Source organism: Canis lupus, chromosome 26 (assembly GCF_003254725.2).
Source record: "Canis lupus dingo isolate Sandy chromosome 26, ASM325472v2, whole genome shotgun sequence".
NCBI classification, from domain to species: Eukaryota; Metazoa; Chordata; class Mammalia; order Carnivora; family Canidae; genus Canis; species Canis lupus.
The window spans coordinates 8,908,278-8,925,947 of NC_064268.1; the positions used below are offsets into that span (position 1 = coordinate 8,908,278).

General features: G+C 48.3%; 1 protein-coding gene and 1 long non-coding RNA gene across 13 annotated transcripts in view; one reads left to right on the forward strand and one right to left on the reverse strand.

Annotated features, from left to right (window-relative positions):
* Window positions 1-6,659: 6,659 nt before the first annotated feature.
* On the reverse strand, window positions 6,660-10,920 carry LOC125753704 (uncharacterized). The gene is made up of 2 exons (XR_007406094.1): window positions 10,565-10,920; window positions 6,660-6,815 (listed from the first exon to the last, which is right to left on the reverse strand). It is a non-coding gene; the product is annotated as an uncharacterized LOC125753704 (long non-coding RNA).
* Window positions 10,808-17,670, forward strand: part of CCDC63 (coiled-coil domain containing 63) — a 36,256-nt gene continuing 29,393 nt past the window's right edge. For 4 of the 12 annotated variants that reach the window (XM_049101607.1, XM_049101599.1, XM_049101602.1 and 1 more), the window contains exons 1-3: window positions 10,808-10,930; window positions 14,531-14,628; window positions 15,019-15,182. In XM_049101607.1, coding sequence (XP_048957564.1) covers window positions 14,620-14,628; window positions 15,019-15,182 — 173 coding nt within the window. In that variant the 5' untranslated portion in view covers window positions 10,808-10,930; window positions 14,531-14,619. Of the gene's footprint in view, window positions 10,931-11,289; window positions 11,339-13,814; window positions 14,132-14,530; window positions 14,629-15,018; window positions 15,334-15,442; window positions 15,604-17,670 lie in introns of those variants that run through there. The other 8 variants (XM_049101600.1, XM_025473931.3, XM_049101604.1 and 5 more) reach the window with 8 other exon arrangements.

Sequence of the window (17,670 nt, forward strand, 5' to 3'; positions counted from 1 at the left end):
TCTAAAATTGTGGTCATTATTACCCAACTCCAAATATACGAAAAAGCATTGAATTGTATACTTAAATGGGTGAATGATAAGATATGAGAATTATATACCAATAGAACTGTTTTTTTTTTTTTTAAGTCAGTAGTGAGAAGGTTGACAGACCCTCAACTAGTAGGTAATTAGGTAGACAGAAGAAGGTTGGGGATCAGGTGGGGACCATGAAAAGCAAGCTAAAGAGTTTGAACTTCATTGCCACTGATGGGTGACAAGATTGGTGGAGTCATCCCTGAACAAACATCCATATTTCAAAATCCTTTGAGTGCCTACTCGGTGCAGGCATTTTCATGTACATCATCATCCCATGTAATGTCCATGATGAGTTTGTAGTTAGGTCTGCATCCCACTGTAGAGATGAGTAAGCTGAGGCTCAGAGAGCCTTGACAGACTGTACAGGTGGTCAATTGTAGAGCTGAGGTTTGAACGCATTTGGATTTGCCCTTGAGCCCAGGGGCTTTCCACTGCTCTGTGCGGACTCTCGGACTCTCGGGGAGGGCAATGACCCAGAGGGTGGCACATGGGTCATCTGCTTTGGCTCTCTCTTGCCACAGCCCTGGCTGGAGCATGAGGTCTTGGGGGCACCCCAGGAGGCCCTCCCTGGAGTGCTGACAATCCTCTCTTCCCATCCCTCTGCCCATGCTAAGGCTGGCATCTGGATGAGGGTTGGTTGCTTAGCAACATGGATAGAGATTCTGCCCTGAGCCAAGGGAACCATCTTCTCAGTCTTGGATGTGGGAACTTCAGGGAGAACTGCCCCAGGAGAGCCCCCAGGAATGAGTGGGGAGGGCAAGGATAGCTATGTCACTGGGAGGTCCTGGAGAAGAGGACACTTCTTAAGGAAAAGACCCAGCTTCAGGGGACAGTGAAAGAGAATCAGGAGACTTGAGTCAATCATAACAATAGTATTATAACCACAGCTACTCTTCTTGAGCATTACCTGTGTGCCAGGCACTATGGTAAGTGCTTTACATTCCACAATCCTCCCCAAACACCATGCAATAGGCTACTATTCTTATGTCCTCTTTGCAAATGAGGATCTGGGATCCATAGAGGCTAATCAACTTGTCATGCAGCCAGACAGTGGGGAAGCTGGGATCTGCACCCAGGTCTCTCTGATACTTGTCTCAGCCCTCATTATAGCTCTGGCTGGGAACTTGAGAGAATCCACCATGTGGCTCCCAAGACCCTGTGTGACCTGTTCCACTCTCCTTGTCACTCTGCTTGTCCCAGATGTATTTTCCTTGCTTCATTTCCTCAAACACTCCAACTTCTAGCCAGCCATAGGGCCTTTGCACTTGCCGTTCCTTGTGCCTGGGATGCTTTTCCATCTATTCTCTTCACTTGGTTTACTCCTTCTCATCTATCTGGTCTCCAGTGGAACATCATTCATTCATCCATTGATCCCAACATAGTTATTGAATTCCTCCTGGTGCCAGTTAAACATTAGTGAATAAAGCATACATGACCTCAGTCCTCTTGGAGCTTTATAAACTAGTAGAAGAAACAATTAATGGACGAGTCACAATTGCATGGGAAACATTCCCTGACTCCTCGGACCTTTGACGATAACCATTAATTGTCAGTAAAATTACTTATTTAGTGCTTGTCTCCCTTCCCAGGCTATAGGTTCTGTGAGGCCAAAAACTGTGAGGCTGTGTTGTGAGGATCAGTATTACTATTATCCACGTTTTATAGATGAAGAAAGTGAGAGAATTTAAGCAACGTGCCCAAAGTCCCACAGCTGGTAACTGGTGGAGCTGGGATTTGAACCCATGGCTCCAGGGCCCAAGTTTTCTAACAGTAGGCTATGAGGAAGGAAGGAAGGAAGGAAATAAGTAAGAGGGGGAGGGAAGGGAGATGGGGAGGAAGGGAGGAAAATGTAGGCAGATAGAAAGGAAGACAGACCTCTCACCAGTAGTCATGCATTTCGTGGCCAGCCTGATCCTGCAGGAAGTTATCTGTTTCTGAGCCAGGCCCAGCCTCCTGGGTCCCAGCCTTCCCAGCAGCTGTGCAGCAGCCCAGGGTTGCACAACACGCTGGGAAGCTCCTTATATAACATACCACCCACCAGCTTGTTTTGGGCCACAGGGAGGGGGCAGGACAAGACAGCTTCGAATGTCAGAGGAACGTTTTGGTATCTGCATTCCAACCTTTGCTTCGTAGTTGGGCATACTGGGGTCTCAAGAGTACAATCTTATAGCTCTTGAATCTAGTCCAGGGTTCTAGAAAATACTCAGTTACTCTGTCCGTTTTCCAGAAGGTGCATTTTCAGCATCTATGAGCCAGTAACCTGGGCTCTCTGGGGCCTTCTATGTTCACATATCAAGGAAAGATTCTAGCCAGAGAGACAGAGAATAGTTTTATACAAGGCTGGGGCCGGGGAACAGAGCCAAGCCCTACTTATACAGAAGAAGCCTGATGTGATTGAGTTTGAACCATGTGTCAAGCAGTGTGCTAAGAATTTCACGTGGATCCCTGCCTCCACTAGCGCATAGCGAAGGAGAACTCGCTGTTTCTGTTTGACTTAATTTTGTTCCCTTACCAGCTGTGTGACCTTGCGCGAGTCCCTTCATTCTCCTGAGCTTCCATTTCTGTTGGACATTGGCAAGATCAAGGGATTCATTCAAAATCCCTTGCTAGTAAGAAGGAAAGCCAGATTTCTCCAACCACCAAAAATTGCCGATGTATGAAAACTTACTACTATTTTGAGGCAGAGAGTAGGCAGGGCCGGTGAAGGCTGCACTTCTGCTCTCAATGAGATTACAGTCTTGGGAAGGAACAGCAAGCGTGGTTTTTTCCTTGACAGATTGCTTGAATCAGGAATGCCTGCAGACCTGGGCTGCGGCTTGCTGGATCTGGAGGACCATGTGCCCGGATGGATAGTACTGTCTGCCTCGGGACCAGCGGCGAGGAGCTAAGTGTCCGCATTTGGGAGGCAGCACAGGTACAGGTTGGAAGGAGACTGCTAAAAACCAAGTGAGGGTCTGTATGAAGCTCTGCAGGGGTGGGGGGAGGAAGGAGTTTGCACTTCAGGGAAAACTCTGGAGATGATGACAGATGCAGGGAAAGACGCAGACGTGGCTGTGAAGACGGGTGGTGTAGCAGCTTTTCAAACTGGAGGTCTTCAGACAGGACAGCAGCCTCAATAGCTCACAGGCTCTGGACAAGAAGAAACTCTGAATTCAAATCCTGACTCAGTGGCTTGTTTAATGTGTGGCCTGTGACTTATCATTTAACTGCTCTGAACCTCAGTTTCTTGTTCTGGAAATCGGAGGGTGGGGAGGTTATTGGGATGATTGCTGAGTGCTCATTCTTGCTGGGTGAACCCGGACAGCAATGATCCAGGGAGATGGTGTCAGCTGCACTCTCTGCAGGACTCCACGGGTGACACTCACTCTATTGTCTGTGTAAATGGCGCCCCCTGGTGCACCAACGTGAATGATGTGTCCTGGAGTTAGGTGACCTGGCAGCCTGGGTCAGGAAACAACAGGCCCAGAGAGGTTATGTCACTTGCCCAAGTCACACAGCTAGCACATGGCACATGGTGGGATTTGAGCTCGTCTGACTCCACAGCCCAAGCCTATAACCGCCATGCCTTCCTGCCCACCACTGGTTTGTCAAATATGGAAAACAGTTCAGTGTCCATGACTGAACTTTGGGAGATTGCATGAGCTGTGTACCTTCCCCATGTGGGATTTTCTCACAGGGATACATAGCAAATGAGCTCATGCCTGCAAAAATCCTGAGCACAGTGCCTGGTGGGCAGTGAAAAGTAACTCAGAGTGGGGCACCTCTGTTGCTCAGTCCACAGAGCATCCAAATCTTAATCTCAGGGTCATGAGTTCAAGCCCTGCATTCGGTGTGGAGCCTAGTCAAAAAAAGAAGAAGGAGAAGGAGAAAAGAAAAGTAACTCAGAGTAGTGAACAAAAGGCTTGCTGGGGAATTAAACCCCTGTGCCCCCTCTGCTTGCAGCTATGTGTCCAAGGGCAACCTGAAAGCAAAAGGGTGGCAGCAGTGTTTTCAATGAAAGGGAAGCAGATGAGTCCCTTGGACACAAGGCAAAGAGGTAGAGGCGGCTGAGAAAACAGATTTGAGCATGGGAGGGGAGCTTAGATCCCAAAAGAGCCACTGGAATACCATTTCCAGGTACAGCCAGCAGTTAGGGTCTCACAGGGGACAGGAGCTGGGCTGGAGGTAGAGGAATGCCCCATGAGCCAAGCCACCTGCATCCAGGCAGCATGGGGCAGCCCCCCACCCCCAGCCTCACATGCTGAGTGGGAACAGGGAAATTGGGATGCTCTTCCCAGAAGGAAGCAGGAAAACTCAAATACGTTCATCACATGGATGATTTGAGAACATTCTGGTCATGCTCAGATTTTTTAGTTTGAGGACTTTTGACTCGATCAGCTTTTGTTTTCTGGGTCTTTAAATGATGTGGAATTTGGTGGGATTTTCAAATGATGCCAATTTAGGATGGGGAGCTGAGAGGCTGGGGATGAGGGGTGAAGAGATACGTGTTTAACTATAGCCCTATCTTAGGTGGCCTCTGGGTTCAGGCCATAGACGGTCCCAGAAGGTGAAAAACACATCATCCCCAACTCCCTGCTGTTATTAATCAGCAAATGTCTCAGGAACAGGTGTGCCTGAGTGAATTTTGGGGTCATGGCAGGTAATCCGGTCTGGCTAGGCTGAAGCAGGTGACCTGATTGTCCGTCTGATCCTGAGCCACCGAATAAGGGGATTAATCTAAATCTCTCTGAGGAGAGGACGATTTTTGAGAAAGCCTGGGACCCAGAAAATGAAAGTTGGACACAGTGGCCCTGAGGCTTGCTTACTGGGGTCATTTAGAAGAGCTGCCACTGCAATGGAGACACCCCAGAATGTGGGGGCAGAAAACCCAGAGCTCAAAGGGGTCTGGGAAAAACAAAACTAGAAAATTGCTGGGGAGCAGCCTGGGTGGCTCAGCGGTTTAGCGCCATCTTCAGCCCAGGGCATGTTCCTGGAAACCCAGGATGGAGATCGAGTCCCACATCGGGCTCCCTGCATGGAGCCTGCTTCTCCCTCTGCCTGTGTCTCTGTGTGTCTCTCATGAATAAATAAATAAAATAAAATCTTAAAAAGAAAAAAAGAAAATTGCTGGGGGGAGGGCAGGTCGTGCAGCCTGCGTGAGCTGGGAGTTCACACTTTCCTCAAGGAGTCAGTTAGGACCAGTGCTAGCTGATGGTCACCCAGACCAGGTGGATTTGAATGTTGGCTTTGCTTTTTCTTCATTGTTTGACGTTGGGCAGGTCATTTTCCCTCCCGGTACCCCAGGTTTCCTTATCTGTAAAGATGAATAATAGTAGTACCCACCCAGGGGCGCCTGGGTGGTTCAGTCCATTGAACATCTGCCTTCGGCTCAGGTCATGATCCTGAGGTCCTGGGATCAGGCCCCACGTTGGGCTTCCTGCTCAGCGGAGAGCCTTCTTCTCCCTCTCCCTCTGTGCTCTCTCTCAAATAAATAAATAAGATTAAAAAAAATAATAGTACCTACCTCATAGAGATGTTTGAATGAATGTTTGCAAATGCCTAGCACAGTGTCTAGCATGTAGTAAAAAGCACTATATATAAATGTAAATATGTAAATTCAAAAGACTTTAGAAACTGTGTTCAGGAAACAATCTCCCAAATGGTAGAACAAAAGATGCTCCTGGTGCTCTTATCACTTAGGAAATTCCAGGGGTTAGGAGTTCTGTGCCAGAAACTGGGGGCTAAGACTAACACAGCTGTCTACTGAACAATGTTGGGGTAAGGAGCACCGATCCTCCCCCAATCAAAAATCCCCATATAACTTTTGTCTTCCCCAAAACATAACTACTAATAGTCTTTTGTTGACCAGAAGCCTTGCTGATAATATAAACAGTTGATTAATACAATTTTATATATGTATTATATACTGCATTCTTACAACAAAGCAAGCTAGAGATAAAATGTTGTCATGAGAAAACACTTGAATAGTACTGTACAGCCACTTATTTAAAAAAAAATCCACGTATATGTGGACTCCTGCAATTTAAACTCGTGTTGTTCAAGGGTCCACTGTATGTATATTTTTTATTACTTCACAGGAGGCCACATGGGGAAGCACCAGGATCAGGCAGGAGGTAGAGGGAGTGAGGGAGAAACGTGGGCAAGAATCTTTATTGTGATTTCTGCAGGAAGGAATGGGCAAGCTGAAAAGCTTTAAGATTGGCTCATTTGAATGATTACCGAAGGCTCTGGGGTGCAGGTTCTGTCCCTGGTTGGTTGTCGCTGCCTGGCCCTGGGGTGACTAGGGCAGGGGCAAAGTAGCTGGGCACTAAGAGCTTGATAAAGTAGGCATTGGAACTGGTAGGTTTGCATGTGAAAGGTGCGCTCACTGGTGGGTAGTTAGCTCCCTCTGGGCAGGAGCTAACCTTGGGAAAGGCAGTTCTTTCCAGCGTCAGCAAGGCCCCAGGATGCCAAAGCATCAGAATAAAAAGACATGCTTACTGCAGTGACTACAAGCATCCGCTCACCCCACATCTGTAACCAATCTGCTATACTCATCGGAGTGACCTCGGCAGCTAGCACCAGAAGAACTGATTAATAGAGGCTTAAGAAATAAGATGCTTAATTCAATCTGACATAACAAGAGGTCTTGAGGTGGAGGCTCCCCGCTTTAGCTTGTCAACTCAACGGTATCATCCAGGACACAGACTGTTTCTCTCCTTCATCTTTTCTTCTGCCCAGCACGTTGGTGATGTCTCTCCCTATGGTCCCAAAAAGGAAACAGGCTTCAGTTACTGTTGCTATGTGACCATGCCAGAACTTAGTCCTGTAAAATGATACAATTATTTTTTGCACTCTGCAGGTTGACCCAAGTACAGCTGGATGGTGTTTCTGTTCTGCACAGTGTTAACCAGGGCTGTCCACTGAGCTGCCTTCAGCTGACGGCTGTGCTAGGCCAGAAGGTCCAAGAAGGCTTCGTTCACGTGTCTAGGGCTTGGGTGCTTTTCTGGGTGCTCCTATCCCATGGCTAGCTCAGCCTTCCACACAACAAGGGGGTCTCAGAGTGATCAGATGCTCACTTCTACTGCATTCTTTTGGTCAAAGCAAGTCACAGACCAAATCTAATTCGAGGGGAGTTTTTAGAGCTGGGCACCTGCCACTCCCACTAAAAAATAAGAAAAGAAAGAAAGAAAGGAGAGAGTGGATTTGGTGAGACAACTGGTAGTATCTGCCACACTCAAACTTCAATGTCCCTTAAAGAGGAGGCCAGCCAGAGGTGATCTTTCCTGAGAGCAGCTGAGTGGTATGGCAGGTATTCATGCTTCTTGGAGCACCAGGCTAACTTAGTGCATCCAGAGTCTTCTCTTTCCCTCTCTCCTTCCCTAGTTCACCGTACCCTACCTGTCATAGCCTCACCTGAACATAGCAAGACCACAAGTGGGAGAGGATGATAACACGTATGCAAAGGGGGGAAGGCCCAGTTATTTCAAAAAGACAGAAGCATTTGGCCGCCAAATTGAAATTAATGCTGGCTTCAGTCCCAGGCTGGTTTGCATTCCTTCCGGAGGGCAAAATCTCTGCAGCATTGAACCCAGGAATGTCACTTGCTTGTCACAGGGGGAGGGACCCCAGAAGAAAACTGATACCGACTCAGGTGGGTCAAGGGACTTCTAAAAAGAGACTTCTCTCAGAGTGTGGACAGGGTTAGGGGTAGGAGAAGGGAGATTGATGCATAGAGAGATTGGCAACAGAGGGAAACGAAACCATTTTTACCCTTAATAAATGCTTATGAAATAAGATGCTTAATTCAATCTGACATAACAAGAAGTCTTGAGCTGGAAGCTCCCAGCTTTAGTTTGCCAGCTCCGTAGTTGGTAGGAAGATAGGAAGGAACCCGAGCGATTGAAGCCCAGAGAGGGCTGGGGCTGGGGAGATAGCTATCCAGACATAAGCTGTAGCCAGATGTAACTCAGTTGGTTAAGCATCACCTTTGGCTCAGGCCATGGTCCCGCAGTCCTGGGATCAAGTCCCATTTTGGGCTCCCTGCTCCACATGAGCCTGCTTCGCCCTCTGTCCCTCCCCCACTCATGCACCTGCACACACACTCTCTCAAATAAAATCTACAAAAAAAAAAAATTATGGCAGAAGTCAGAATTCCATCAGACTGTCTGACCCTTCTTATGGATTACTACTGTTTTTATTTTGAATCCATAGGTGGTGTGAAATATTTTACAATCTTTTTAGGCTTCTAGGTTCTCAATTTGGTCCTGGCAGTCTCAAGAAAGTAAGGATCAGAGAGGTCAACTGACTTTCCTAAGGGCACACAGCAGATCAGTGGCTGAGCCAGGACTAGAACCTAAGTATTTTAACAATTTGTCTAGTGTCCTCTCCACTATAATACTGTGCCTTCCCTGCCTGTTCCCTCTGTTTGTGAGAGTTACTTTCACAGTTCCTACAAAGAAATACAATAACCCCGGTATTCATATAATTTAGCATGATTTTGCCCGCAGTAAGAAAATTTGTTAATTCTTATAACAAGAAATACAGAGCAAGGTGGATATCAGGCACGGTATAATCCTCTCCAGCTCTATGTCTCTGCAAGTCTTTCTAAGCTCCTCCCTCCATCATGTTCCCTCCATGATGTGTTGGCTTTGATCTCACACTGGCTTCTGTCATGGTTAGAAGAGGGCTGCTGTTAACAACAGGGGCAACCGGCCTCCTTGTTCCCATCCGTGGAGCTAGAAAAAGCATTTCCATTCCAACCCTGGGCTATAAATTCTTCCTTTCTGTCTGATTAGGCCACTGTCAGTTCTGTACCGATTCTTTTTTTTTTTTTTAATTTTATTTATTTATTTACAATAGACAGAGAGAGAAAAGAGAGAGAGAGAGAGAGAGAGAGAGAGAGAGACAGGTAGAGGGAGAAGCAGGCTCCATGCCAGGAGCCCGATGTGGCACTAGATCCCGAGACTCCAGGATCGCGTCCTGGGCCAAAGGCAGGCGCCAAACCGCTGAGCCACCCGGGGATCCCTGGACCGATTCTTGAATGGGTTGCAGGCTCCAGGAGAAGGCTCTGCACTGATTGGCTTGCATTTATGTTCCTGGCCCAATCATTGGTAAGGAGGATGGAAAGGATTGGCTAAAGGTAATCCAGATCTACCCTGAAGATACATGTGCAAATCAACTTCGGTTCCTTAGGCTGCATGGGAGAAAGCTGGTTACCTGAACAAATTGGGATCTGCTAGGAAGGAAATAGGGGGAACAGATGCTGGAGATGGGGGGAAAATAATTTTGAGCTATTTCGAATGGATTTCTGATCCTTGTAGCCATAGAGTCATTTGGACAATCAACTTCCTGGTCTGTAGCCAAATGCCTTTGCCCAGCTCCTCTGCAGCTTGATTCTAATTTCCTCCTCCATTCTGTAGACTCTGCTATCGCCAGCATTTCTCACCGCTGGCTCATTGCTTTGGCAAGCTGGCATCTCACTCTGCTCCAAGCCCTACTGATGGAGCTGAAGATCCCTTTAAGCAGAATCAATTCTGGCGTGTTCTAATTTAAAAAGCCTAGCACTTCTCTGCATGGGGGCTGCTGAGATCTGTGCCCATAAAGGCAGGGAGAGTAAATTCTTCTGGGGAGAGCCTATTTTTAACAAGTCATGAATCTAATTGAACTTAATTATTTTTTCAGTCATTGACACTCGAAATGTGTGAGTCACTAGGCTAGGTTTGGAGCTGAAGGCTACAGTGGTCCTTTAAATATCAAAGAGATGGTAGCTTCCAGAAGAGTTGCTAGGGTCTGGGGCTGTGGTTTCACTCAGGGTTGCCCTAGAGACAGACAGACCTGGATTCAAATCCTGGCTTCTCAACAGTCACTCTTTCTTCAAGCCTGGTTCCTCATCTGTAAAATGAGGATGGGAACACTTGTCCCAAAACACTTCATATGAATCATCAAGGCCTAACATAAGGCTACTCAAAATCTTTATTTTACTTGGCATGAATATTCATGTTTCCTTGCAGAAACGTTAATGTGTCTGATTATGACATGTTGCCCAAACCCCATACATGATATACCGTTACACTAACTTTCCCCATGGTTACGTGTGGCTGCCAGGTACATCAGAGACAACATGTTTCCTTGTGCACCATATTACCTTTCTGAAACCAAAAATGTGATAAGTTCTAAAACACATCCTGTCCCAAGAGTTTAGGTATAAAAAGATGGAGATCTTAGTATGGCTGAGCTACAATTATTCCACGGCCTTATGGGTAAGGCGGAAATCCCATGGAATCAAGATTGCCCTAGAAAACCAGTACCCCCAATCCTTTGCCTCGAGCAATGCGGCTGCTTCTTGAGTTTAGCCCCCACAAGAAGTAGTCGGCTTGTGTTTCGGGGCCATTTGAAGAGAAATGTTTATCTTTAAACTACCAGACTCCATTCGGCCTGTGAAAAAAATGCTCATGCCAGGTGTGGGGGGTGACCTGGGTCAGACCAGGGTTCCCGGTGTCATGCTTACAGCCAGCCAGTCTTAGAAGAGCATGAATGGAGATGCCAGCGAGGAGGGAGCACGCAGTGGCAACCGACTGGCAGCGTTAGTGGCTGTTACTGGGTGTCCTGGGGGCGCGGCTAGCCCGGGAAGGGGTCGCTGACAGGTGTGTCGCGCCCCCGCCCTCCACCTTCGGCCGTTCGCCTGGGTCCTCTTCCAGCGCCTTCCAGGGAAGAACGCCCCTCCGTGCGGGTCACAAAGGCGCCGGTTCCAGGGGTCCGAGGAGTCCCAGACGCGGCGCTGGGGGTCGGCGCAGCGGGGCAGCGCGGCGAGCACCCCTGGGGCGCCCACACGCCGCGGCCGCAGGTGGGACACGGCGGGGCCTGGCGGCCCCTGGTAAGAAGCCTCACCCCGCAGGCAGCCGCGCTTGCTGCTCCCCTGCTGGTGGCTGCCCCAGCCCGTTCCTTGAGGCTGCCCTGAACCTGGAAAATACCATAAGCCCCCTCAACTAAACATGAATTACAGTGTGGACAATCACTTCAAGAAGGTCCAACGAACTTCCGTTTCCCCCTAGAACGATCCCAATTTTTTAAGATTGTTATGTTTCTGTACCCCTACTTGGCTAGTGCCCCCGAGCATATCTTTAACTTACTACCAGGTTAGGCAGCCCTGGGTCAGGTTTTACAGGCTCCTCTTTCAGACCTGGCATTGTATAACCCATGTAGTCATGGCTCTGGTTTCTCCTTTAATGACAGATTGTAAAAATTCGGCAGCAGGGGTGGAGCCTGCCTCCCCCTACACCAGGTAATTAAATGTTCGTTGGTAAAGATGATCTCTTCATTCATTCAAACACTATTTGCCGTGAGCTTATCATATGCCCAGGACTATAGATATTGTAGTGGATGGACTGAGGCCCAGGGAACCGGAGGGCATGTGCCTGAGGGCAAGCTTTGAGTTTATCCTCAGGAATTGCGAAATCAAATTCCTGCCAGCTCCAGGCAGTTTCAGGGAGTGTGGAACTTGGAGAGAGGAGGCAGGTAGGCACTAGGGAGTGAAGTTGGTAGCCAGGAGAGTGAGTACACTACCCACAGGCATGTTTTATTTATTTATTTTTTAAAAAAGATTTTATTCATTCATGAGAGACACAGAGAGGCAGAGACATAGGCAGAGGGAGAAGCAGACTCCCTGCAGGGAGCCTGATGCAGGACTCAATCCCAGGACCCCAGGATCACGCCCTGAGCAAAAGGCAGATGCTCAACCCCTGAGCCAGGCAGGTGTCTAACACATGCATGTTCTAAAACACTGATTGCTAAACAGGACTGAAGGTAGCTTGAACCTACCTGTAGGCCTCAAGTTTGAGGCTTGGGAATGAGAGGGTATTGAGCCAGGGCTATGATACAGGTGGGGCTCTGAAGGCCCAGCTGTGAGAATGGGGGTAAATCTCTCTGGAGGGAACAGAGTGGGCCCGGACCAGTGGGCACAGACAGGGAAAGGCCTATGTTGGCCTCTGGAAGCTGGAGAGAACCCAGGGGAGCCTGGCTCTGGGTGTGAGTGAGTATCAGCAAAAAGGTGGGAAGCTGATGGTGCCTCCAGCTCCTAGGGAAAAACACACAACACAACCAAATAACTCAAGGGCAAGATACACTGATACTTGACAATCCTGATTCACAGACAAGGTATATTCATCACTGTTATGTGCTAGGCACTGTGCTGAGAGCTTTATAAAAGTTTATGTTAAAAGGTGAGTGTCGGTATCCCCATTCTACAGATGAGGGGACTGAGGTTCAGAGAGGTAGAATCAGGCTATCAGCGAGTGTCTGGTTTACCTGAGCCCTGCTTTTAAAAAGGCGTATCACAGGTTCACTTAGGTTCAAAAAAGCCCTTGAACATAGAAAAAGCTCCTGGGCAATATGAAATTAGAGCTGCATAAAACTCCTGAGTAGAGTGATGCCTGGGTGGCTCAGCAGTTGAGCATCTGCCTTCGGCTCAGGGTGTGATCCCAGGATCTGGGATCGAATCCCACATTGGGTTCCTTGCACGGAGCCTGCTTCTCCCTCTCCGTGTTTCTGCCTCTCTCTGTGTGTCTCATGAATAAATAAAATCTTAAAAAAATAAGAAACTCCTGAGTACAAAGATGTCCTTTGCCTAAACCTCATCAGTCAAATAAATCCTGCTACAGCCTTTACCCCCACCTTGAGATCTCTTATACACTGATCTTATTACATTATTGCTTTTAAGGAACATCCAGGCTTTTCCAGACTTCTTTGTCAGTCACTTCCTGCTGGATGCTGCCACCTATACTAGATCACACATCATTCTCTGAATACTCCTTTCATCCACTTTCCTCTCAAACTTTGCCCAGGCAGTTCTCTCTACCCAAAATTCCTTCTCCACTTTTCTTCTCTGCTTGTTGAACTCCTATTCATGCTTCAAAACCCAAAATAAAACTCACCTCCTTTGTGGAGTCTTTTGCACTATTTCACCCTGGACAGAATTCATACCGCCTTGAAGGCTGACTTACCACTGAATTCACTAAAATGTTTAGCACCCAGTAGGGGCTTAGTCTGTGTGCTAAATGGATCCAAACACCTTGGGCATGAGAACTCATTTAGTTAAAAGTGATAGAAGACTCCTCTCAGATTGTTTTAAGGGAATATGTTGATTCATGTAATTGGACATGACCCAGAGGTATATTCAACTTGGTTGAATTCGGGGGTTTGGATGGTATCACCAAGTTTCATCTCTCACCATTTTGTCTTCTCCATCTTAGCCTTTTTCTCAGGCTCCCTGCAGAGGCAAGACGGTTGCCAGCCACTCCCTACCTCATTCAGTAGGCTCCAGAGCAGCAGGGTCAAGCTCCCATCCCTGAACAGATCACACTGGGGTGGGGAGGATGGAGTGGGGGATATTACGCAGATTAGCTAGGGATCTGGCACTCTGGTTGGCCCTTCCAGAGTCATATGCTCCAATCTGATAGGGAGGCGCAGGGTCAGCCCCAGGGAACAAAAAATGACCAGGAGTGAAGGCAGAGGCAGTTTTCCAAAGCAAATCAAGGCATTGTTACCTGGAGATAGAGGAGGAATGCTGCACACTCCTCAAGCCCTCACAATCAGTTATTACTCATAAACAGCATGAAACAACCTATACAATACCATATCATATTGACCTGCTTACTGAGCACTTACTATGTGCCAGGCTCAGTGAGGTGCCTGACAGCTTCCCAACCTGTGAGGTGTCTTCTAGAACTTCTCTTGTTTTCCAAAGGAGGAAAATGAGGCTCAGAGAACGGAAGTGACTTGCCCAAGGTTAGTAAGTGGAGGAGGAGGAATTTTTGCTGAGATCTGATGATTGACACAACCCATGCTTTAAACCACTGGACTGCAGGACCCCTCAGTGGTTGGCAAAGCTAGAAGTTTCTGCTTTAGGAATCTAGCCTGTGACGTCTGCAAGTCGGAGTGCAATGGCTCTCATAACCCTCTGGGGTTTGTAGGGCTAACACAGTCATCCCCTCCTCTGAATATACAGGCCGGATGAAGTTCAAGTTATGATTTGATCAAAGTGCCTTTTGGTACCACTGGCTCTTGCTTTGAAAGGCAGGTGTGTGTTCTATCCTTAGCTGAAACTGAAGGTAGAGTAATTGCATTTTAACCCCATCAGAGGACACATTGCCCTGAATGCCATTTGCCCCTTCTTCTCTGGGAACACAGGGGGCAGGAGGGTAACTGACATGCCAGAACCATCTGCCTGGTTCCTAATAATAAATTGTGAGAGGAACAGGTTTCAGGCAACCATTGCTTATTTAAAAAAAAAAAAAAAGGCGGCTCTTCTCACACCCGGGCAGCCATCTGCTGTGTCCTCCACATGTGCCAAGTGGTGGGAGGAGGAAGTGACTGCAGGGGAGTGAGGGGGGAGAAGGTGCCTCTGGGTCCCACCCTGCCAGCCGGGGGGACGGGCTGGGGGCCTCACACATTTTCTTCCTTTTGCCGCTGTGGACAGGACATTGCAGAGAGAAGAGAGAGAGAGGAGCACTCACTGGCTTTGACCTCCCTGGTGTCTGAGCATAGGGAAAGCACAATTCCTTCAAGATGCCGATGGTAGGTATTAGCTCCTGTGTATGGAATGCTTGCGTGGGTCAGGCACTGTGCTAGCCGCTGTACACACATCAGCTCATCTAATCCCGACAGCAAACCTCTATGCATCCATTTTACAGATGAGAGACTGGAGGCTCAGAGACCCTAAGTGATTCACCCGAGATCACACAGAAAGGCTGCCTCTGCAGTATGCAATAATGAGGCCCGGCCCCCTCTCTACCCTGACACCCCAGCAGGTTTTCCGGAACAGATGAGCAGTTGACATCACCAAGGGTGGTCTTCCACCTCCAGCCCTGCCCCCGACCCCCTCCCACCCTCCGTCCTTGAGCTGCAACGTAGGCTTCTCTGGTCACCTAAGCCGTGGCTCAGTGCCTCTCTCTGTCTCACCCAAAGAAGCACAGGAGAAAAAGCTCGGCAAGTATCCAGGAACTTTCCGAGAAGGTCACAGAGCGGCTGGCTGAGGCTGAGCTTCGGAAGCTGAGGCCGCAGTTCAGGAAGATGGTGGAAAGTCGGAAGTCCTTCAACTTCCGCTCCCAGCAGAAAATCTCAAGCCAGCAGTAAGTGACGGTCAGAGTTCTGCACTGAGCGAACGTGGAGAAAACGATGGATTTGGTTTCACGCGGTTTGCCTTCTCATGCGGCCTCGGGGCAGGACCCGACTCTGAACCCGATCTGGGTACCTAGCTGGGATAGCTTCAGGTAGCAGGCCGTACGTATTCTCAGAATCCAGGGTGTCCTCAGGGCCCCAAGGGGGGAGGACACCCATGTCTCAGGGAAGGGTCCAAATGAAAAATTCTGGTTGCTGTTTCTTTCCATAGGTGGGTTTTGTTCTTCCGTGTCCGCATCTCAGCGTGGGCTGGTGGCAGACGGCTGCCCCCGCTCGCGAGCCACCAAGGACCACACCGAGAATCCACTGGGAATCCGTTCCAAGCCCAAACTCCCAGGAAAGGAGGAATCTGATTGGCTCAGCTTGGGTCAGGTGACCGCTCCTGGGCCAATCAGCTGTGGCCAGGGGGCGAGGTCTGGGCCATAAGCCACCGAATGGCTCTCGAGTGTGGAGCCCATGGTTCTAGCAACCCCGGTGGGGGAGTTCCCAGAGTAGGGGCAATCATCGGGCTGCCGCTGCCCCAAAAGATGTTTCCTGCTGTGCGTCCTTATGGGATCTGCAAGAGCAAATATTTGAAACTGGGTTGTCCTAGAAATTATGATGTGGATAGCTTCTTTAGACAATAGAACAACGTTCCCTGGGGTTGAATAAACAAATATCCTTAGATTCCCTCGAAGGGAATGTAATTCCTTAGCTATATGCATAACGTTTATACAGGCAGAAACTACCCATTATTAGAAAGAAAATCTTCCACTGTTTGATGATGTGTGAAGTTCAAAGGATAGGGGAAGCAGGGTGGTTCAGATTTTCTATGGATTTAACTCACACCGACCTAGTTCGTATGGGATCTTTGTGTGAATTAGAAAAAGGCACCCTTTCCCAGGACACTTTACTGCCATCTGTTGGAAACATTGTCACTACATAGGGATTTTGTTAGAACAAGGTGAAGCGTTAGGAAAGTGTAAATCAAGAAAATCAATGATTGTTTTTCAAGCGGATAGAGCTCCCGTGGGCAGTGCAGTCCACAGCCTGGACATCTGTGCCTGGCAGCCCTGATTCACAGCCTACCCCTGATGGACATCAGGAAAAACCTCCTTCCTGGTGGATCTCTGACAGTTTTTCTGGACTCTTACCCTTCATCCTACTTTTACCCCAGTCCATTTCATTTGGTTTCACTGTGATGGACCTGAAGGGGAGGAGGAAGGGAAAGCGGAGATCTGAGATTCTTCAAGTGAAACACCTGTAAATAGAGGCCAGGACTGAGTTGAGCTGAGTGAGATGCCTCGGGTGTAATAGTTAAGGAGTGCTTGTCCTATACCTGTTCCCTCCTGAGAGGGAAGGCCTCCTTAAATTTGGGGCCACCTCACTCCCAGTCCCAGCCTTGCCCATGAGACTACCTTTTGCTTTTACTGAGCCCTCTGAATACCCAAGTCTGGTGGACTGTTGGGCTCTTTTTCCTCTCCACCTTAACAAAGACCCTCCCCTCCCAAGACAGACTAAAGTGGGGGAGAAAGGTCCCAGTGGCCAGGGATAGAAGACAAGCTGCTCTAGAATTAGGGGTTCAGGGCAGCCCGGGTGGCTCAGCGGTTTAGCGCCGCCTGCAGCCCAGGGCGTAATCCTGGAGACCCGGGATGAGTCCCACATCGGGCTCTCTGCATGGTCCCTGCTTCTCCCTCCACCTGTATCTCTGCCTCTCTCTCTCTCTCTGAATAAATTAAAAAAAAATCTATTTAAAAAAAATAGAATTAGGGGTTCACTCCCACATGTGGCTATTTACATTTGTAGTTGATGAGATAACATTAAAATTTCAGTCCTTCAGTTACACTAGCCACATTTCAAGTGCTCAATAGCCTTGGTGCCTGGTTCATGCTACCGGACAATGCAGAGAACATTCTCATCATTACAGAGATTCTGTCAGACTTGTTGCTTTAGAACAGGGGTCTGCAAACCATGGCCAGTGGGCCATTCTAGTTAGCTGCCTGTTTTTGTAAATAAAGTTTTATTGGAGCATGGCCACCCCTATTTGTTTATGCATCTCCTGTGGTTACTTGTTGAATAGTTGCAGTAGAGACCATCTGGCCTGCAAAGCCTAAAAATACCCTTTTGACCCTTTATAGAAAAGAGTTTGGAGACCCCCACCCTAGAACATTTTCTGTTCTAGAGCAATGCTTCCAAAACTTGAATGTACATATGAGTTATTCAAGGATCTTGTTACAAAGCAGATTTGGATTCAATAGGTCCTGGGTTGGGGCCTGAGCTTCTGCATTTCTCCAAGCTTCCAAAGGATGTCAAGGCAGCTCGTTTGCAGACTGCACTGTGGTGCCCAGACTTGGCCAGAAACTCAGCCTCTGTGCCATTTCCGGTTGTTCAATTGTTGTGTCGTCACCCGAGCCATTTTCTCCCCCCAAAATCCCTGTTTGCCCACACTCCTAGCCGTCT